The 22,486-nt window shown below is 44.3% G+C and overlaps 1 protein-coding gene across 2 annotated transcripts in view; it reads right to left on the minus strand.

Moving 5' to 3' along the window:
• Positions 1-22,486, minus strand: part of LOC136679347 (zinc finger SWIM domain-containing protein 5-like) — a 52,875-nt gene that overhangs the window by 14,767 nt on the left and 15,622 nt on the right. For both annotated transcript variants that reach the window (XM_066657811.1, XM_066657810.1), the window contains exons 2-3: positions 3,337-3,693; positions 206-354 (exon numbers count right to left, since the gene is read on the minus strand). In XM_066657811.1, the coding sequence (XP_066513908.1) occupies positions 206-354; positions 3,337-3,693 (506 nt within the window). The remainder of the gene's footprint in view (positions 1-205; positions 355-3,336; positions 3,694-22,486) is intronic.

Raw genomic sequence — 22,486 nt, forward strand, 5'->3', positions numbered from 1 at the left:
GTACTGCAAATGTATTATACAAAAACCTACATACACTATCAATACACCTATCTACATGTGTGTTTAAGTAAACATTCTGATGCCTGTTATGTTGCAGAATCCTAACTATAACAAAAACGTTACTGCAAATGCATATTTAACAATGGAGGACATTTAATCTGGAACCCCAAGCATGCACACACACACACACACATACACTTATTACCTTTGCAAACATGGAGTTGAGCTGTTTTCCTGAACCGTAGTATCCTCCCTGGGAGAGAAACTGTTTAACCTGCTCTCTGACTTGCTCCTCATCCAGGTGCCAGCAGTTATCATCATCTATACTTGCTCCTGCTGTGGGATCCGGGGCCCCTAACACACAAACACACACAAACAGTTTATTTATCCGAAACAGGTTTATCAGAAACAACCTTCTACCCCCAGCAAGACCGCTCAGAATTCAGATTCAAGAAGCACACAATATAAAGATTATACGACACACTCCCTCAGAAACACGCACAGTAACACCACCCTTTACATCGAATTACTCAAAACACTTCATTCTACCACAAGTGCTTAGAGAATAAACAATAAACTGTCTTGAGCAGTGTTTTTAGGAATGAAAGCTATTGACACACACACTTCCTTACGCTGTGGGTCTCTCTGGATAATACCACTCTCTTAGTGACAAGCACACACTGATTTGGAAAGAAGAGCAGAGCAGGGAGATGGAATGCATTAGCGATTTCATCAGTTTATCGGGAGAATCTCACTCTATTTCCAATACGCCAATCCTCTTTAGGTTCACTCCTCATCTGTTCCCTAAGACGACTTACCGACATATTCTGCTCCGCTGACGCTCAGCTGAAAACCATGTGCACTTGTTGTTTTTACACAAGGTCAGAAAATGAGGTCATCCACAGAACTATGTTATATTCATGTCCCTTACCTATGACACAATATATTAGTAGACCTCATATAATCACTGTCCAAATAAAAACGTGTTTCCACCTTCATAACTGTCAATAAAAGTCAAGGTAATAAGGATAATAATTTGTCAAATATAATAGATCAAAATGTATTGTTGATTCCGTTCTTCTGCAATGGTACAAACATCAAATTTATGCACACACAGAAATACAGCAGTTACTCTTTATGGCCACCTGCTATCAGCTTTAAGCACCAGCACTACACTGTACGTCCTGTACTGTATATATGGCTTTACTCCGTATAGTTCGTTACTCCTTGCAGACGGCTGACTGTCCTTGGCGCTTGTTTTTGTGTATGATAAGAGGATCCATGCTGAAGTGGAGATTATATCTTAATAGGCTTGGCTAGACTTACAGGAGCAATAACAACTTGTGGATTAACCTCACTGCAGTCATAAGAAGGATAGATTTATAAGCTGTAAGCATGCATACCTGCTGTGGAAGGACAAACAAAGACATAATGTAGCATTACAATGAGGTAGTATTTAAACACTCAAATCAGAAATATTTTCAATAAGGATGTGCCAGGTTAGTGTGTTTAGCCATGAGAGGGCATGTAGTTTGATGATAATTTATAGCTCACTGAACCATGCACAGATTTCAAATTTCAAACAATATTGAATTTTATATATATATGTTCTCCCTGTGTCTGCGTGGGTTTCCTCCGGATGACTGTCTGTGAGGAGTGTGGTGTGTTCTCTCTGTGTCTGCGTGGGTTTCCTCCGGGTGACTGTCTGTGAGGAGTGTGGTGTGTTCTCCCTGTGTCTGCGTGGGTTTCCTCCGGATGACTGTCTGTGAGGAGTGTGGTGTGTTCTCTCTGTGTCTGCGTGGGTTTCCTCCGGGTGACTGTCTGTGAGGAGTGTGGTGTGTTCTCCCTGTGTCTGCGTGGGTTTCCTCCGGATGACTGTCTGTGAGGAGTGTGGTGTGTTCTCCCTGTGTCTGCGTGGGTTTCCTCCGGATGACTGTCTGTGAGGAGTGTGGTGTGTTCTCCCTGTGTCTGCGTGGGTTTCCTCCGGGTGACTGTCTGTGAGGAGTGTGGTGTGTTCTCCCTGTGTCTGCGTGGGTTTCCTCCGGGTGACTGTCTGTGAGGAGTGTGGTGTGTTCTCCCTGTGTCTGCGTGGGTTTCCTCCGGGTGACTGTCTGTGAGGAGTGTGGTGTGTTCTCTCTGTGTCCGCGTGGGTTTCCTCTGGGTGACTGTCTGTGAGGAGTGTGGTGTGTTCTCCCTGTGTCTGCGTGGGTTTCCTCCGGGTGACTGTCTGTGAGGAGTGTGGTGTGTTCTCTCTGTGTCTGCGTGGGTTTCCTCCGGGTGAGTGTCTGTGAGGAGTGTGGTGTGTTCTCCCTGTGTCTGCGTGGGTTTCCTCCGGGTGACTGTCTGTGAGGAGTGTGGTGTGTTCTCCCTGTGTCTGTGTGGGTTTCCTCCGGGTGCTCCGGTTTCCCCCCCCCCACAGTCCAAAAACACATATTGGTAGGTGGACTTGGCGACTCAAAAGTGTCCGTGGGTGTGTTGCCCTGTGAAGGACTGGCACCCCCTCCAGGGTGTATTCCTGCCTTGTGCCCAATGATTCCAGGTAGGACTCACCACGACCCTGAACTGGATAAGGGTTACAGATAATGAATGAATGAAATGCGTCTTCCGCAACCATTAGGTCAGGGCTTATTTGTATTTAACAGAGTTGTTGTAGTGCAACTTGTCCTACAGGAAGAGAAAATCCTTTAAATTCTTGCCATCATTTTGTAATCAAAACATGTCCTACCTAAACCCTGTGTCAGTAAAGATCCCGGAGTTTTAACTTCCATAAAATGAACCAAAAGGAAACCTTAGCTCATGTGCTGAAATAGTCGCTAATGTTCCAGTGGAGGAGGAGAGAGGGAAGAAAAAGAGAAGAGACATCTGCTTTTCCTCACCTATCCACTTTCAGTATAATTTCAGGGACGTCTAAAGCACTGGACCACTAACATAAACCATCCAGGCAAATTTCAAGAGTAAAGAGCTTTACTTGGCGCAGTAAAAACCAGTGCAGTTCCATGACAGTGTCTTAAAAGAGATCATAATAAGATAGTGGTCTGGATATTACGTCTTATTGTTAAGCAGTGCGATTCTTTTGTGAAATGGTAAGTGCAACACAAGTCTGCACATAAAGTCAGGACACAAGCTGTTAATCAAAATGGTAACAACAAGATGAAACGTGCAGAATCAACTGTGAATTACTTGCACACGTTTTCTCGTAGGGAATTTCAAATTAATTTAATTCCAGCCTCTAATCCACTCCATTGAAAAGGTATTATTAAAAATAAAAATAAATTAAGTCATAGACGTGTGAAAGTATGCATCACTGGTCAAGACAAACAGGCAGCTATCCCTCACCATGCACTTGGTTGATTTCCGAGTTGGAGGACAGGATTTCATCGGCCAGTTTCTGGGCGGTCGGCAGCACCTCCGTGTGGTGGGCCGTGATGAGGTACTGCACCAGCTTCTGCAGCTGGTCCCGGTTCATTTGGAAGAGCGTCTCTGAGATGGGCAGGCGCAGTTTGACCTGCTCAGGCTTGCGAATGCGGTACAGTGATAGCGCCACCACATGGGCGCAGTAGAAAATGTCACGGTTGCCACAGCCACATGTCACCGAGGTAATTTTGCAACGGTCGAAGCTGATGGCCACCCGGTGTGTCGTTTCTGGCTCTGACTGAGTGGCTGGTTCTGTGACCGTCCCACTGAGGTGGAAACCTAGAGAAAGAAACAGTGAGAAGAAACATAGCAATCAAAAACTGATCAAGGTATGTCTTACAATGGTGCACTATTGGTTATATCCTACTATGATTAAGCTAGCTGGGCCAGTATTAGCTTGTGACACTTCCGCTTGAGGTTTGAGACAAAAATTTGAATAGGACTTCACAAGTAGGTAACCATATCCGGATAAAAGGAAAGGCTCTGTAAGTAAATGTTATTCTAGCGCACACACTGTGAAAGTAAACTGATCATTTTAAGTCAAGCTGAGGGTGACCAGGGAAGCCTGCAATCCGAGACACGTGGCCACCGGAACCCTTCCTGATGGCCAGATAGTAAAAGGATACAGCAGTTACCACACTAGAGCTGCTCAAGCCATGCAGAACTTTGGCAGTCAAGAGTTAAGATGAAAAGAGCCAACACCATACGGGCCTGTGCAAACTATTCCTCTGGTTCAAGTGATCATTAAGCTATACCCAGAGATCTCAAATTTGGATTGCTCGGTGTACAATGGATTTTCAACTGCATATCATTTGTATTAGAACTTACGCAGACTTGAGTAAAAATTTAAAAATTGCTAAATACTTCATCCAGTCCTAGGTCATGCACCACACCATAAGAGTCAGGGAGATTACAGTGGCCTTAAGGGATACCCAAGAGAGCAGAAATCCTTCTCTATGCACTCAGTACCCTTTGACCTTACTCTTCCCGAGGGCTGTGAATCCCTTGGGGAGATTCGTTTAGAGTCAGCAGACAATGAACGTCTGTAATGCTGGGTCTGATGATAGGGGGTGCTGTAAAATCTCGCCCTGAAACATGTCCCCTGGGATGTGGGGGTTAACAGCGGGAGGAACTACGATTCTGGCGGTGAAGGGTGAAGAGGCCGAGTTGAGAGACGAGTAGAGAAAACTGCTTGAGTGCTTCAACACATTTTCAAAACAAAAACGAGTCAGGAATATGAGGAAAAACTAACAGCATTTTTTAACCTCAAGGGAAAAACAATTATCTTTTAAATAATGATGTAAAAGTGAGCTCTGGGGCAAGAATTTCAGTGAGAATTTTTTTATTAACAGTGTATCTACAAAAATATATACGTTACATCCAAAAAGCCGATACAACAGCTCCTCCCTGACTCCGACCTGGTGAAATATTAATGATGGAAGCCTGGAGAACGGGGGCTGAGTGAGGGGGATTACTGTATCACTCCAAACCATGGCAACCAACACCACTTACAACACCCAGGAGTTGGATTACCGCAACACAGAGACAGGCAGGAGAGATGTTTCACATCTCCAGCATCTGGACTGTGTTATAAAATATCCCAACACTCACTCACAGACAGGGTAAAATAGGGGGCAGAGATTAACAGAGCGCGCTCTCTAGAGTCCAGAGTCAAGATGTTGGTACACAGGAGTCACGTTGTGAACGGCATTCCCCTAATCATCAAAGCTCAACATTACCGTAATGACTGTAGTAGACTGTCCTCCTCTACATATGTATTATCACTCACAAATAGAGTGTTGTCATTTATATAAACTCAATTGTGTTGGAGATACATACAGGAAAGTATACTAATAAGAAGCTAGTGCTCCATAACTAGATGTTAAACAGCACAGCAGCTGATTCAGTGATACCTGAGAAAGCTTTATAGCATTTAAAATTAAGTATATTTTGTGCATCAAAGTTGTTCCATTTCATTCCTTTACAGTTACAGTGGGCAGATTTTTCCAAACATCTGGGCCGGGTTTGCCAAAAGCATTCCAGAATAAAGAGGATTCCTAAGTGGTAGTAGAGTGAGCGTCACACTGAACCCTCTCACCAAGTTGTTGTTGAGTACTGAGCTCTGAGCGTTATTGTTGAACTAAATTATTTTATTTTATTAAACATTACGTGATTCCAAACATTGGACTATAATATAAGAACCACCAGAATTCTCTGGTTAGGTCTGCGAGACTGGGCTGTCTAATAAGCCTGAGTGAAAGCTGGCGGATACTGTGCCAAATCCCACAAAGGGCTTTTCCAGACGAGTTCTTCTAAGAAAGGCGGACCCCACAAACCCCTCCTTGAGATTTTTCTTTCTTTTTTTTTTTTTAGAAAAGAAATCCGACGTCCAATTTACTGCCAAACCCTTTCAGGCAGAGCCAGCAGCACAGAGGCACCTGATTAAGGGGAGTTTATGGTGATGTCTGTTTCCATTTTGATAAAAGACAACAAAAAAAAGAGAGGGGGCTACTAACCCTATGTGTTGCAAATGACTCGAGCCACAATGGGGAGTTTAAAGCAGATCTGAGGGTAAACAAAGACGCAGAGGAGCAAGCAATGGAAGAGGAGAGAGGGCGCTCTTTATTTAAAGTATAATCTATTTATTAGCATTGTACATTACATGTTAGGACACCCCTTCTCAAATAAGTAGAGTGCAACCAAGTTTCTTTTCATCAATAATATGAGGAGTATAAGAAAAACACAGGCCCAGATGTTCCACAACTTTTTCTTGTATGACATGATAACAACCTGTACATATTTATCATGTCATACCTTGAAGAGTCCAAGATACCTCCACTAAAAAAACGCAAATGCAGTGAAGGAAGGGTAAAACAATGGTAGGATTGCTTCAACACACACTTCGGCAGCCTTTTTTTGCAGCCAAACAGCTTTAACTTCTCAAAAGAACGCTGGATGAATACAGAGGCCGCAGCATATTTGCAAGGCCAACATCGAAATGCCTCGCCTGCTGCAGTTTATGCAAACTTCTGGAGTGTTTTACATTTCAAAGTGCCTTTGGCATTCAGCGTGAGCTAAGAATTCAAGCCTGTGCTGTCAGATAATGGAGGCCTGACTGAAAAATAAAGCCTCTAACGATGTATCGCAGGGCGGTTTGTTTGATAATACTTAACACAATGCTGATATCGTAGAAGTCTGTGATGTGCAAACGTCACTTCTTCGCCCTTACAGGGTGCTGTGAGCATCCTGGACAAAAAGGCAAATATGTTCAAAAGGGAACCATAGTTGTGCCACTATGAAAGAACTACTGAAGTCCTGTTTTTATTGTGTAGTACAGATATCAGCATTCACAACCCCAATAAATACATCATAAACCAAAACCTACGGAGCTTAAATAGGAAAGTGGTTAATGGTTGAAATAGTTTAGTTGCTGTTCTTTATTTTTGAAACTTTACTGAACAATTAAATAATCAAATATTTGTGCCCAGCTATAAATATTTGGACACATGTGCCGTTAGAAAATTATCTGCAAGTTCTTACTACCTCTGGTTCAGTTAGTAACTCCCAAACATTGATCCCACGGAATATGAAAGCATACTGCTTCAGGCGGCACCACCCACTACACATTCTGTATTTGCGGTTGCTGAAATGGCATTAATCTAAAGGTTATAAAAGAGAAAATGCTTTAAGAACAGCACCCCATCTCTTCCCTCTGCCTGCCTCCACCATGCTGATGCTGCTCTAAACCGCTGTTTATCAGATGTGCTGAGGGATGACTCAGGAATTCTCAGCTGGAGAAGAGAAAAATGAGTAACAAAAACAGGGAGGGCGAGAGAAGGAACAATGAAGGGAATGGAAAGAAAAGAGGAAAAAAGATGTGAGATGGGTGAGAGAGAGGAGTGTAAGTGAGAAGGCAGAGCGTGAGAGAGAGTGAGAGACTTAAGAGGCCTGGCAACCCAGCAGGAGTCATTGTGCTTGTCAATGGTCTGTTCAACATAGAGGATGATACTGTACAAACAGTAATGGCACTAAGCAGGAGGTCAGTTCACTCACTGGCCTTGCAACCCACCTCCCCCAGTGTTTAGTTCTTGACATCTCTGCTTCTGGTGAGGTGGATTACACACCTCTACCCATATCTGTCTCTCTCTTTCTCATCATTGTTTTCACTATGTTAAAGCCCCCCCTACACACACACACACACAACCACAACAAAATGTGTGTGATGAATGTGTTGTGTGTTCTTCAGCAGGTGCTATTGGGAACACAGCCTCTCTCAGCTGGTGAGAGTGAGAGGGCCTGTCAGTTTTTGGTGTTACAGAGGAACCCATCGGCTCATGTGACAGGGGAGCAAGAGGAGAGAGGCATCTGCCACAGATGGATGTGAAGGGTCCTTCTTTTCTTTCATTATCCCTCACTTCACTTCTCTACCCCCACCCCGACCCATTCTCCACATGCTTTTGTTGCTCTGCTGTGGCACTGAATGCTCCTCTACCATTCTCTCCACGGCTGCTCTTTTCACAACGACCTCTGAGACTGTCTGAGAGAGAGAGAGTGAGCGCGCGAGAGAGAGAGAGTGAACAAGAGGGAGAGATAGAGAGAGTGAACAAGCACACGTTGTGTCTTGGCCATGTTCTCTTCTTTTTTTAATCATTCTGTACCTGGCAGTAGGCTTTGTAGAGAGAGAGAGAGAGAGAGAGAGAGAGAGAGAGAGAGAGAGAGAGAGAGAGAGAGAGAGAGAGAGAGAGAGAGAGAGGTTCTTGTGTGGGTGATCAGCCTGCTCAACTGGCTTGTTTAAGATACACAAGGCTGATGCCAGAATAGATGACGCCAGTGTTTACATGAAACTAACTGCAAAGACGGAGAAAGGAAAAGATGCAGCATGCACAGAGACACACACACACACACACAGACACACACATGCAGACACACACACATCAGTGAAATTAGAGGAAACGCCAGGAATGAACTGAACTCCAGCTGCACTCAGTGGCTTACTATGATATTTTTGCATGTGAATTCTAGTCTAAAATACGTTGCATATTTACAGAAAAAGTGGCTCAATAGGAATGCAGAGCTCCACACTATGGAATTTGTAGTATATTGGATAATTCCATAAAGAACTTTTATTGAATCAAACTCTGAGCTCTCAAGTTATCACTTGTTCTTTCATTAAATATTAACTACATTCATATAATTACCATATACTGAGCTGACTATGAGAAACATTTAAGAATTTGAACATCATCACGCATGGCTCTCACACAGTGTAAGACTGTATTCACTGTTGTATGCGTGGAATGTCTATGCGCATATATGAATTCACACACACACTTAACCATCTCGGCTCCAAGGATGAAACTCATCTTAAATTTACATTTACACACACTATATCTCCATAAGTTTCTGAACAGTTGATATGAGTCTGAGTAGTTATTAATGTTATTAACACAGTACTCAACTGAATTTGGCTCAGAACCACAAGGATATATTTTATAAACATATTTTCACATGACTATCATCCAACAAAAGCTCAGAGAATTCTCTTGAAACAGAACGAGCCTAGCACAGCTCATCCCCAAATAGTTCTGGCCCAGAAGCAGGACGTCTCTAGGGGGAGTGTGTGTGTGTGTGTGTGTGTGGGCTTTGCCTTTATCCAAGTCCATATGAGAGCGGAGGCCTTTTCCCAGAGTGCTAATCTGAACGCCACGCTACAGTGCTAAGCTAACAGCATCACAACACATACTAGGTCATCCATCCGCAGGTTCACACAGTTTGTGTGAAACGGCAGCAGCCATGGCCCCGAACGCTCTGCAGTTGCATGGCGTCTGTGACTGGCGTGGCCAGCGTTTGTATGTGCAACCATCATAATTAATCTGTTGTCAGTGGCCGCTAATTCCTGCCTGCTTGGCTTGTGCTCTCAGAGTCAATTTGAGCCGGCCCCTCTAGTGGCCATCTGTTTGTGAAGGGGTAGCTGAAATCACTGCGGGCATTGGAGGAACCACTTAAACACCATTTCTGATCAGGGATCAGTAGGAAAGGAAAGACCATGAGAGGAAAGGGGAGTGATATAGGGGGAGTCCTTCTCTTATTCACTCATTCATTCAATCCCACCCTCTCTTGGCACCATCTGCCACCCCTCAGGCACGCCCACAAAGAGCCATCCAGCCAATGGCAGCCAAGTCCCTCCCTTGTCCTACAGCATTAACCCCTCAAACCCCTAAGCTTATTAGTTACTATACTACAACACCAAGATGCACTACAGTTATGAGAAGTAAGATTTAAAATGCTGACATTCGAGAGGTTAACCTATAATCAAACACTCAGTTAGAACAGGACACGCACCCAAAGCCCCCCCCCCGTCCCACCTTCCATCTGTCCCGGCAGCAATACGGTTAACACCGCACCCCCTCCAACCACCATCATCTATCTCCACACAACAGACATGAATATGCACAAAGCCACACATTGAGGCCCGGCCCTGGGCCCCGATGGCTGCTGGGATAATAAAAGGCTGATTGATTCATTCGAGACGGCTCCCGTGCGCCCCTCATTTGTCATGATCGCTCGCAACTGATTCCTGATCTGCTGAATTGTGTGGCATAGAGAGACTGCAGCGCGTGGGGCTCAATCAGCCTCCTTTCAGCCAGCCTGCAGAGGCCAAGACGTATGGAAATATCAGATAAGGCCCGAACGCAGGGGCACCATTACGTCCAGCCATACACACTGGGCAGCAGCTGACTCTGTGGGGGTGGGGGGGGAGCAGTATCCCTGCTCTTTACTGGTGTAATTAGTGCGCAATAATGGAATGAAGCTAAATTGTGGTGAAAGTCGGGATAAACACTTCTTTAAATGTTTTTTTCCCCACAGCTCAGTCAGGTGTGGCTGATCAACAAAAGCAATTTATATATTTTACATTCTGGGGTTGAAAAGTTAACACAAAACCCTTTTAGTACAGGTCTAAGAAGTTTAGTCTGTGGTGTTTATTCATCTGCAGAAGGCAAAGAGCCTTGAGATGAGACGAAGACAAGAGAAAGAGCGAAGGAATATTGGGGGTGGGTAGGGAAAAAGAGAGAGATAGAAAGGAGGGGCTGCTGGAGGAGGAGATGAATCGTGCATTTGGACGGACCGTAAGCAGCACCAGATGTCCCGCTCCAGATAAAAGCGCATGCACTTGAAGTGAAACCATGCAGAATGGAAAAAGGGGGATATCCTTTCATTGTTATTTCTGTCTCAAGGTCTTCTTGTGTTTGCTCTAAAAGGACACTGCATATGCATACGGGCCCTTTCTGTGGCGTGCTCAGATTGGCTCTTTGAAGGAGGATGCTCAGCGCTTTTCTTGTAGCCAGAGGTAATGGAGGTCCTGCTCAGTGACGTCTCTCCCAAGCACAGATCCTTCAGATGAAGACCTATTTCCTCCTGCACAGATGTAGCAAATATGCTACTCTGTTTGCCAACAAACACACAAGACACTTGATGAACCTGTAGAAGGGGGATTTCCCAAAGCAGGACTTTGGCGTTAACCTTATGCCCAAAATGATAGTGGATCAAGCTGTACAGACAAGATGTACTCTCTTGAGATGCAAACCCTTTTCTATATACGGCTTGAGGAGCCGGTCCAGTGAGATTTGGAGTCCAGCATGGGACATGAGAAGATCTACCTCTAAAGTGAGGTTTCAATGGTCTACTGAGCAGTGAGCTGAAGACGTTCAAAACGTTCAAAAGCACAAATTGAGATGATGTTGTTGCTTTATTCATCCCCCATTGGTAGGTAATATTGATTCATTTTTGCTGTTTCAGACACAGATAGAAAGTGCTTAACAACTTGACAACAAACAACAAAAACTGAGTTTCTGTGGTAATTCAAAAGTGAATAACAACTCACAAGTTAAACTTTAGCCACATAAAAACACCAGTCCTTTAATTTCCCCTCAAACATATTCCACCTTAAAATACACAAAGCTTCTGAATGACAGAGAAAAGCACTTCCCCAGAACGGTCACCGTTGCTTTTAACGTTTTGCTTTAGCTGCTAGTGTCACGTGGGAAGTCACGTGAAAAAAACACAGCCACCACATACTCCTCCAACTTTCATGGTTCTGTTTTGCGAAAGGACGTGGACAACAGTATCCAAAAGTTTGCAGATAGTTCAGGGTTCAGAAACATCCCATACTGCACTGCCCAGTGGAAAAAACACTATTAGTGGCTACAAGCATCCATTAATTAGCTACAGTGAATAAAGTATAAGCCTCACAGCTACAATAAACTGACATGGAACATGACTAAACTCTTGGGACAGGAGAAAATTGGATAAATTAAAACTGTCAAACTGCCAAACTGTCCTCTTACGTTGTCAACCTAGAGAAAAAGAGAGACACCGATTCTGCAATGCTAATTCCTTTTGTCTTACGAAGCATTGACTAGCTAAGGAAAGTTGAGTCGCATACGAGTACCTGACAGATATAAAGGTCACTGGTTTGTGTTTACACCGTGATCACAGGCTGATGACTAAACTCACTATTAGTTTGTGTATTGGTCGTCTTTGTCCAGCACAGCATTCTCAACTCTGCGACACATTGGCCTTTCGCTGCCATCCCCTCAAATCAGAGCTGAGATTAATATGTGAACATGTACGAACCATCTGCTCGCCTGCAATTGACAAGCAGCAGTAATGCAGAGCACAAAAGGGCCTTTGGAGCCACATTAACCCCAGAGCCTCACTCATAGCACAGCTAGCATCAGCACACGCTACTCTGAAAAAGTTTGGGGGCACACCCTTATTCCTAATTGTTGTACGCCGAAAAAGCAGGAATGTGCGCATGTGAATATTTTTCTTATTTAAATGAAAATGTCATTACTGCTTGTTGATCTTGTTCCACTTTCAAACCACCACAGCCAATGATCACCACTGTAAAATTTGGCACAGGTTTTACACTGGAAGCCTTCCCTGATGCAAGCCTCCCGTTAAAACAAGGCTTGGGACTGGCACCACAAATGCACAAGTGACATCCCAGTTGCTGGGTAGCAGACACACTCAAATCCACACAGACCTGAGATGAGCCTCAAACCGAGGTCCCCCAAGGTCCTGTGGACCAACTGCTGCAGCATAATTATCATCATTGTTAAGTACAGTATATTTCAGTACAATTTCATTAATAGATTTGTAGATTAAACCTGGACACAATTGCAGAAAATGCATAAGAATTCGACAAATCTGTGAGATTCCCTTGAGTTGAATGTGTTATTTTATTGTCAACAAATGAGCGTTTCCTCATACAGCACCAAGATAAAACCTATTGCTCTCTCTCCCTCTCTCTCTCTCTGAGAGTGTGTGTTAAAACACATGTGCCTTTGAGCTGCTCCACTCCCACTACATTCCATCTTTAACTGATTCCTACGAGAAGCTTGGACTATAGTTTGCCCCGCAGCCGTAAAACAGGCATCAGAGTATTTAAAAGAAGAAAAAAAAAGGCAGAAGAAAGAAAAGCAGCATAGAAAGTTTGTGTGTACTTTAAATTTACATCTACAAAGTTACAAAAAAAAAAGTCAATATGTGCCCAGGGCTCGTCCAAGCTTCGCTAGCACTTCCTTATGACTGTCTGAAAGTTAACTACTGTCTCCTGCTCTTAACCCTCCTCCCTTTTCTCGAAGCTCATCAAGCTGGGGACTATCCTGGCTGCATCCATTAAAAAGCTACTACACCAGCATCACCAATCAGGCCCACCGTGTCTTTCCGTGCATAAAATGCTCATCAACCCGAGCTAAGCATATGGACAAGGACAAAAAAATGGAGAGGGAGGGGGTGGGGGGGGCAAAGCACACAGACAAACAAAGCGTTCAGGCTCAGTAAGCACTACACAGCTCAGCTTGGCTGCTTTACACTGATGAAACCCTCAAGGTGCATGTGTCGCTCACACAATCAGCTTCGCTGGCCACAGTCTCTTATTACCAACTCTCAACCCGCCTGCCCTTTCTTTCTTAAACTTCTCCATTGTCTGTGTGCTCTCCCCCTTCATCAGCTGGGCCTTCTAAACTAGCATAGCTCAAGTATAGACTGGTAATATTGCTATGTGTTGTATGTGATGTTCCATACAATACACTGGATCATACATATAGGTGCAATTATTATATTGGTTAGAACTGTGTAGTAACAAAGGTCTGAGCTGTAGCTTGATGTGAAATATGTTGATATTTATTGGGCATTACATTAACAACATATCCATCCATACAAGTGAAAGTGGATGAAGAGGTTTACATGGTTAACATATTACGCTTTTTAATGAAGTAAGCAAAATACAGTGTTTTTAAATAAGATGGGCCCTTTAAAACACACTGGGAAACAAATCAAGAGTGCAGTAGGCTAAATTAAAATACAGTGTAATGTTCACTGCTGCAATAGACTACAATCAAACAGTATATTAAAATGATTTCATTGCTTTGATGCGACATGATTAAAGTCTGACCTACATTAGTTTGACTTAAAATTATTCACATGAACGCTTTGATTTGTTAAAACACTGGCAGAGTCTCAAAAACCTCACTTGGAACATCTAAAATAAGTCAAGATGCTTGCAGCACAATAAAAACAACTGATGTTTCAAGCTCTTATCCATTTGTGATATTAATATCACCAAAGGCCAATACTCTCTTAATGATGATTACCAAACTGTAGATATGCACAACCATAGCATGCACTCCCCTCCTTAATCTGCTGCTGACCTGCTTTATTCACCCCCAATCCAAACCCACCCCGCCCTGCCCGGCTGCCCGCTGGGCCCTGGGTTCCCACCCCCTCGCCCCCCTTTTGTTCTCCGCGGGGCTTGTCTAGGCCCGGGGCAGAGGCCTGGCCCGCTATTGTGGGCCACAAAGAGCCAGCAGCAGAGAACAGGCGTCAGCTTGGAGGCAGGGGCTTGGACCACTGCCTTCAGTGAGCAGAGGAGAGGAGAGAGATGGCAAGGACACGGGAGCCAATCACCCGCAGATATCTACTGCTGGGGTGAAACGAGATACTTTTTCTTAGCAATGAAGCGAAAAATGGCGCACACTGATTTAATATTCTACAGTGAACAAAGGCAAACTTGCATCTTACGTTGGTGTACAACTGATAAGAGATGGAATGAAAGCTCAACCTCATTCCTTCTGTTCTGTACTTGTTTCTTATTCCTTATTTCTCTCCTACACACAGCTCTGGTGTCTTTCATTCACACTGCTCCATTTTCCTTCTTCTTAATCTGGGACACTTTGATGTCAACACTGAAATGCTGGATTTTCGTTGGAAGACACTGGGTGAGTTCGAAAAAGCCTACAGACAAAGTTGGATGGTGCTTGAATATATGACGCATCTAGGGGCTCAATAAAGCAACAGTGCACATAGTTTCATTCCAACAAAGTATATTTCCAAAGCTTGAAGATGACTTAGCCATTCCAACGTCTGTGAGAATGTTGAGCCAGGTTGGTAACATCTGGTAACACTGGGCTTCCGTTAATTATTAGATACATAAACGTCAAAACACCAGAGCAAAGCTTCATACCTTGCCTGATCAATTGTATTTAGAGTATTTATAATTATATATATATATATTTTAAATTGGCCAACCCATAGCTTTAAGCAGCTGGATGTTGTAGTTTCTAAAGCAGCTTTTCATAAGCTCCTTTAAGCCACTTCTCATACGCATCAAAAACAAAATAGAAAAGTCTATTATTGTCACAGCACAGATGTGTCCTTCATCCATTTGTCACTGCTAGTGTGACCACTGCTAACCCCCCCTCCTACAAAAGTGCTAATAAATTCCAAAAAAATGCCCCAAAGCATCATAATTGGGCTTCCCTTTTTATCTAATAAAGTCAGCAGAGCAGGACAAAGCTGCTTCATTTCACCCAAACGCATGTGTGCAGATGGTCGCCATGCATTGTGCATAATGGCTGATGTCACTTCTCCGTCAACAAAGTGTAGAAGGGAATATATTCACTGGGGGCCTCATTGTCATCTCTCCATTTCTGCCAGTCAAGTGTAAGACACCACAGCGGACTATATTCTAACCACACGGCATGAAACTGTAAAGAGACAGGTAATCTTTGGAGTTCTAGTTGTAAAAGAGGTAAATTAATATAAAAAAAAAAAAAGGCTAACTATATATAAGACTGCCTTAAGTCTCCCATTCACACCCCCACATGTGCATGCATACAGAATAATGGGAAATGCTCTATAAACAATACGACACAATGCACCTTTGCAGGGCTCTGTGTACAAAGAAAGGCCTGTTGCCAGACAGCCATTCATCCAAACGGCCCTGAAGCGCTCCAAAGAGCGGCTCACCAATAACAGCCTCTCTCTACGGCAAGCCGTGAGGGACACACAAGGTCGCAGCTTTAAGTGGGCCAGTGTTTGCCCGATTTGTACAATATAGGGCACCATTCCTAAGCAATGCAACAGAACAAAATGAAAATGGCAACAAACAGTGCATATTTAATGAAGAACCATAACGTATGTTTGAAACAGTACAAAAGCAAATAAATCGATAAATAAAAAGGTTAGCGAAATGGCTCATTGATACACACTCCACGGTACACATTTATAGCAGCAAACTACGCCTGGCAATCCAGCCAAACAACTCTGTATTCTCCCCCCAAAAAAAGCTTTGACAATGCACAAATTACACCTCGTTTAAGCTTTATGAGGCTGCAGCTGCTATAAGTGCCTGGACACTGATACAAGGGCTTAAAAAACAGCCTTCGATAGCCTCTGGCCTCGGCATTCGAGTAGCTTTTGGACTGTTAGGGCCCAATTCACAATGGAAGCTTGATTACCAAGTACGATTCACGCTCCTTAGAGTGTCAAAAGGAAAAGGCCATCTGAAAGTCACTTAAACACAAATTATGCAGATTTAAGTGCTGCTTTTAGTAAGCAGGGACAGTGGCATGAATATTCATACACCCAACCTGAGCACAGCTGGGGAGGGCCAAGAAAGAGAGGTGTAAGTGGTGGCCAGTGAACCCTGCAAGGGTCTGAACAGGACACAGTATCATCTTACAAGCGGTGAGAGATACAGAGTGGACACAGCAAACAGGGGAAAATGGCAGAACAATGCAGCTGTCCGCGAAAACAGCTGCTTTGGCCACAGAGTAAAGCACTGTTGGAGCAGCATTAGTTTTACTAAATGAGGTTGTAGAATGTAATTTGTGGGATTTGACAGGCAGATTGGTTCCGGATAAAGTATCTTTTTAATTTCCTCACATTAAACGAGATAGCTGGGACTGTACAGTACACCCAAGAATAACACACACATCATCTGTGTATATTTTTAAGAACTTTTCTAATTCTATTAATGGAACTCCAGGCTTAGGCAATTACAGAAGGCAATCTGCCCCATAACTATTACTTTTTGACAGTAAAATCAACAACAAAAGAATGCTTAAACAGAGCGCAAAAGGAAAGTGCTCCTTCAGTAACCACCTCAAAACGCACTTCATTTCCAACGTCAAGGTTGTTGGCATCCCAAAGCTCAGCATGGCACTGAAAAACAAAAGCTTGGGCGCTGCCAGCTGGCTGTGGCAAAGCTCATCACAGCAGCGCTGTCCAGCTCCCATTACCCCGTCTGATGATTGGACAAGGCCAAATCACTAGGTACAGGAGAAATTGTTTGGGGAAACTGCTGTAGGACTCTGCTAAACCTTGGACTCCAGAGATGGAAAAGGGAAAAGAAAGTGTTTTGCTGTTTCACTCAGTCGTGAAGGTGAGGTATAAACAGGAAGGAGGAGGCTGCTGCCCCTCACTGGCTGCTGCACTGCCACCGATCTGGATGAAAAGTGAAATGTGTGTGGTGTGTTTTTTTTTCTCCACTGCCTCAAGATTAGAGGACTCAGCAGGGCCTGGCAAGGCTTTAGGCAAACAGTGGGCACTCCAGCAGCAACAAACTTGCACGCAAACACACACACACACACACCCGGCCTGACCCATTAGCTCATGTGCCGTGAGGGAGGATGGAATTCTACACACAAGAGCTAGAGTGCTGCAGGGCCGGGCTTTGGGGTTTCCTGTTACAGCCGAGTGGAGGAGTCGACTGACAGCGGTGCAACACACACACACCCCAACATGATTACGTTCCACTTGCAACACAACTCCATAGGACAAGAACAGAATATACAATGTTTTGAAGCAAGATGGCCATAATGGCCTCCAGTTTCTGCAGGGAAGTGTGCACCGCTTTATCGAACAGAACTTCTAATTACAATGTGACCTGTTGCCAAAATTCAAAGTGGTCTTTTAAAGTACATTCACGACTGTGTGTTCAGCAGATAAAAGTGAGTAAACTTCCTGTGATACACAGTCAATCTGACAGAACGCGATACTCTACAGTAAGTATAGTGAGACATACGAATTCTGCATGTCTTGTTGCAACACAGAATATACCATTGTTTGTCACACTGAGGTGACTCGGAAACATGAGAGCACTGTGACTAGGCCAAAGATATTCATTTATCTGATTACTGATAGTGTCGGCGATAGCTGTGACTCCAAAGAGTCCCAGCCGAGGTGTTGAGACTATCCCCTCCGTCCACTGGAACGGCATGCTGAGAGGGGGTCCCGAGACAGCGGGAGGTTTCTGCCAAAGCCCGCCGCAGACGGGCAGGGGGCTAGGGGTCCAGGGAGACCCCCCTACCAAGGGCCACGTGCCAAGCATAATGACCACAAACCGCTGCCATGGCATTGCAGGACAGCAGGAAGCCAGCGTGTGAGTGTGCGTGTGTGTATGTGTGCGCACGTGTGTGTGTGTGCGTATGGCTGTCCAATGGAATGCATTACTCAAATTCCACAGGCACACTGCCTCCCTCACCACGGCAACAAAGGGAAGAGTGTGCAGACTTTGCAGAGATGGGGGAAAAGAGAGAGAGAGAGAGAGAGAGAGAGAGAGAGAGAGAGAGAGAGAGAGAGAGAGAGTGTGTGTGTGTGTGTGTTGGGGAGAGGAGGAGGGAGAAAGACATCAATGGAGGAGACTGGGCATGGTGCCAAACTTCCAACATTTACAATAGCAGAGAGAGAGAGAGAAACAGAGAGAGACAGAGAGAGAGACAGAGAGAGAGACAGAGAGAGAGACAGAGAGAGAGACAGACAGAGAGACAGACAGACAGAGAGACAGACAGACAGAGAGACAGACAGAGAGAGACAGAGAGACAGAGACAGAGAGAGAGAGACAGAGAGAGAGACAGAGAGAGAGAGAGACAGCCGCAATACAATTACAGAAGGTGTGAATGATCCTTTCTTGGGGACGCGCGAGTGTGGACATCAAATATTATCCACAAAGGAAGTCAACATGAAGAGAGGAGCATGAGGATAAAAGGAAAAGAGAAAGAGGAAGGAAAAAGAAAAAACATTTTGGCATCAAGGGAAAGACAAAAGTCACTGCCCAGTGTATTATAAAAAAACCCATGATGGCATAACATTAGAGCATTTAGATCAGACAAAACAGGTGTTCTCCAGTGGTTTCCATGATGTTAATAATAATTCCATGGGTTAGGTTTATTTTCTTCCCCTAATAAACCATCATCACATCTCTAAAAACAACTACACATGGGATGTGACTGGTTAGGTCTTATTTGGTGTTCTCTGCCTTAGATTACTTGATTATAAATTAAACTTTTTTAACTAATCACTTCAGGTCTGGTACATGTCAAAAACAGCTTGCAACGGCTGAAATGTTTTCCTCAGGAAACAGCTAGAAACAAGTATGACCCATAGCAAAGAAGTCCCTCCCCCTTCCCCAAGCCTTTCCTCCTATCCAGGTGCACAGTAATAAGCCCATCCATCGTTTCCTATATAACTAGACAAAAATGGAGCAGCTTAAAGATGGTCCTGCCTGGCCAAACTCATCCAACACTGGGGCTAACTGCCTCCCGCAGCTGTGTGACTAGCACAGGCTCCGTCTCTCCTTTTTCTCCCTCTCTCTCTCTTGCTCTCTTAAGCCTGGCTGAACAGGGCATCATTAGCATGGCCTCAGAGCTGGCTGGAGCTGTGCCGCACGGCCAGCTGACCTGACAAAAGCAGGGCATCCCCCCAGAGCCCGCCCCCACACTGCTGCAGGCCTACAACAGCCAGGTTAGAAGCTGCAAGCTCCGAAACACTGCCCCTATTGCCGAAGCTAAATCAGACCAGACCACATTTACACCTGCAGACCGTCCAGAATAAAATCAGAATAGGAACTTTAAATAAATCTTTTGAGGCTAGGAAACTTAAATAGACTTGGTTAGGTCAGGATACGTCAGGTAGATGAGAGCACGATGAATACCGTCTCAGAAATCCAATGCCCATCTTATTTAAGAACGTTTTTAAATTGTGAATGGACTTGGGCAAGTATGTGATAACTTCCACTGTATTTTTAAAACCTCTGTACGTCCACGATTTTATTTTTCAAAGTGCTAGTGACACCTGCGCACTGTGTGTTAAACAGACCGATTATTAGCAAGGCTTAGCTGTGCTATGCAGATCATTAGCTCCGGTCATCCCTTAGAAAACGCGAACAGTGCTGGAGAGTTATAGCCGCAGTGCTGAGTTTTGCCCCAGCAGGACGAGAGCATCAGTCTTCGTTGAAATGCCGATTGCGTGTCCTTGAACGCCCGGTGAGCGTTACAGATGGTGTATCTATGGATTTTTGAACAATAATCACTGAGAGCAGAACATAATTTGACCTTTTAAGTCATTTGTGTGGGGCATTTGAGCAGGTATGTAACCTTGCACATCCTGACCTTGTACCAACTGATCTGTATCCTCACTGGAATCCAGAAAGCGTTTACACGAAAACCCCCACGCCCTAAAGGAAATCACGTGCTGGCATCAAAATGGCTTACTTACGATATATCGGACATTGTTGTGCGGTACAAAAAAATACCTAGCATAGCTAATAATCACAAAGCCTGTACTTGTGCCTATGTTTAAAAAAAAATAGTTTCCATAGACTTTTAATACAGCAGGGCCCTGTCCAAACATAAACAAGACCTGGCAGAACTGGACAGTCTACAATGGCAAAATATAAAGCAGGAAAAAAGCAGAGGATGTGTGTAACTGTGGTGCAATTTAGTGTGTGTGTGTGTGTGTGTGTGCACGCACGCAATGATGTTCCTCATTTGCGTGGCTCTCTCTTAAGTTGCCTCAGGACGAGGGAAGGTTTTAATCAGCATGTGAAGGCAGATCCATCAGATATGCTAATCAGAGATCTTACCTGAACAAATACCCTGAAGAGCAGTCTCATCCATCTTAATTGGGAGAGGCCTCGTTAATAATGCAGGGACAGAGGCTTGGGAAAGGGATATTAATAGAGGGATGGTGGGGGATGGGGTGGGGTGCGTTTTTTTTTTTCCCCAGTCTTATCATCACACGCAGACCGGAATTCAACTAACATTTGTCAATGAGAAACGAGACGAACCTTTGTGTCCAAAAGGTGTTAGTCAGGTAGCTTAGCACTGTAGCCCAGCCTGTCCTGCAGCATAGCAGGAACCATAACTGGGCATCGCGATAACATTTTATCATGATTTACATTTTTTAAGCAGTCCGCAGGGTGTTTACGTGAATATCGGCAGTAAATAAAAACACTGACACACAGGCAGCTGTCATTACGAGGAGAGCAGGATCCGTTGTTTTAACTGAAGCTTGGATAATGCTTATTATTAATGGTGAGACTGCGTATTGATACCCAGCTGTATCCAAGATTAACGTATAACCCTACTGTACAGGCCTTACCTTCATACCTTAGTTGACTCATAAGCAATTACACAGCTCCAGGAAAAAGCCTGACATCTGTAATTCACGGTACTTCATCAATGCAAAAAATTGGCAACACAATAGTCTAGAGTCAAGCATGACTTTTGGCAAGAGAGAACCAAAGATAATTATCCCTGATTATGTTCTGAACCGGTTCTGCATTGGGCCAACAGACTGGAACACAATCTTTTCTAAGAGGAGCAAGAGAGGGAGAGCTTTGAAGACGAGCATAAAGACTGGAGCACAAAGAGGCTTCTAGGTTGTCAGCAGTGGGGAATGGACAGGCAGGCGTCTATTGTGCCACTCGGCCGACTTCAAAGCCGGGGTGTGTGTTTATGACACATGCAGTGTGTTTGAATTGGGCTGAACTCCGCGAGACAGGAGCACCCGAGGGAAAGGAGGGAAAACCCCAGCAACACACACACACACACAAAAATTCTACCATGTAAAAGAGAGGATTATGTACAAGAGAGAAAGAATGAAAAGAGATATCTGCGTTCTTCGGTATCGTTCTTACTTTTGCTTTGAGTCTGTCTTTGGGGTTTTGGGTCTGCAGGCATGAATGAGCAATTCCGTAACAGAGATGGTTTTAAGAAGTGGGAGGGACGCCACTGGCTGGGGAGCCAATGGGTTATTTTTTTGGAGTATTTCTTGACAGCGGAACATGAGGAATTTAGCTCAGAAGCCAAAAAACGTTTCTGTTCGCGACTGGCCCCTAAGGTCAAGAGCAAAGGACGGGACAATTGAAGGGTTCTGATGACACGGTCTGCTGGCTGGCTGGCCAGCCTTGGGGAGTTTCCAGCATAGCGCTTTCGCAATAACATTTGTAGTGCCGACCTCATCGACTTACACATCAGACCGAGCTCTACATAATGGAAGGCACTGTTCGTTTTTTTTTTCCAACATAGGTAAGCCAGGTGCGATCATACTAGCATCACTGTTAGAAGCTTTTAAAACTGAGGTGGAGCCTGGGATCTTAGTTTAGAAATTAGCTGCAAACATGACCAAGAAATTAACTGATTCATCTGAAAGTTGGTGGTCTGCTGCAGGCTAATCCCCTTCACAGCGAACCATGAGTTATAACGGCATTAAGTTCAAACATTCATTAATTTTCTCTAACCCCTTCATCCTGGTGAGTGTTGCAGTGGGTCCATTGCCCACACTAAATCACCGGGTACAAAGCAGGAACACACGCATCCATCACATGGCATCATAAACTCACCCAGTCACACAAAGACGGACAGACATATACACAAGAGTGGGCGAGTTCACACAGCTGATTCACCTACCAACATGTGTTTTTGAACTGTGGGTGAAAACCAGA

The sequence above is a fragment of the Hoplias malabaricus genome, chromosome Y (assembly GCF_029633855.1).
Source record: "Hoplias malabaricus isolate fHopMal1 chromosome Y, fHopMal1.hap1, whole genome shotgun sequence".
In the NCBI taxonomy this organism is placed as follows: Eukaryota; Metazoa; Chordata; class Actinopteri; order Characiformes; family Erythrinidae; genus Hoplias; species Hoplias malabaricus.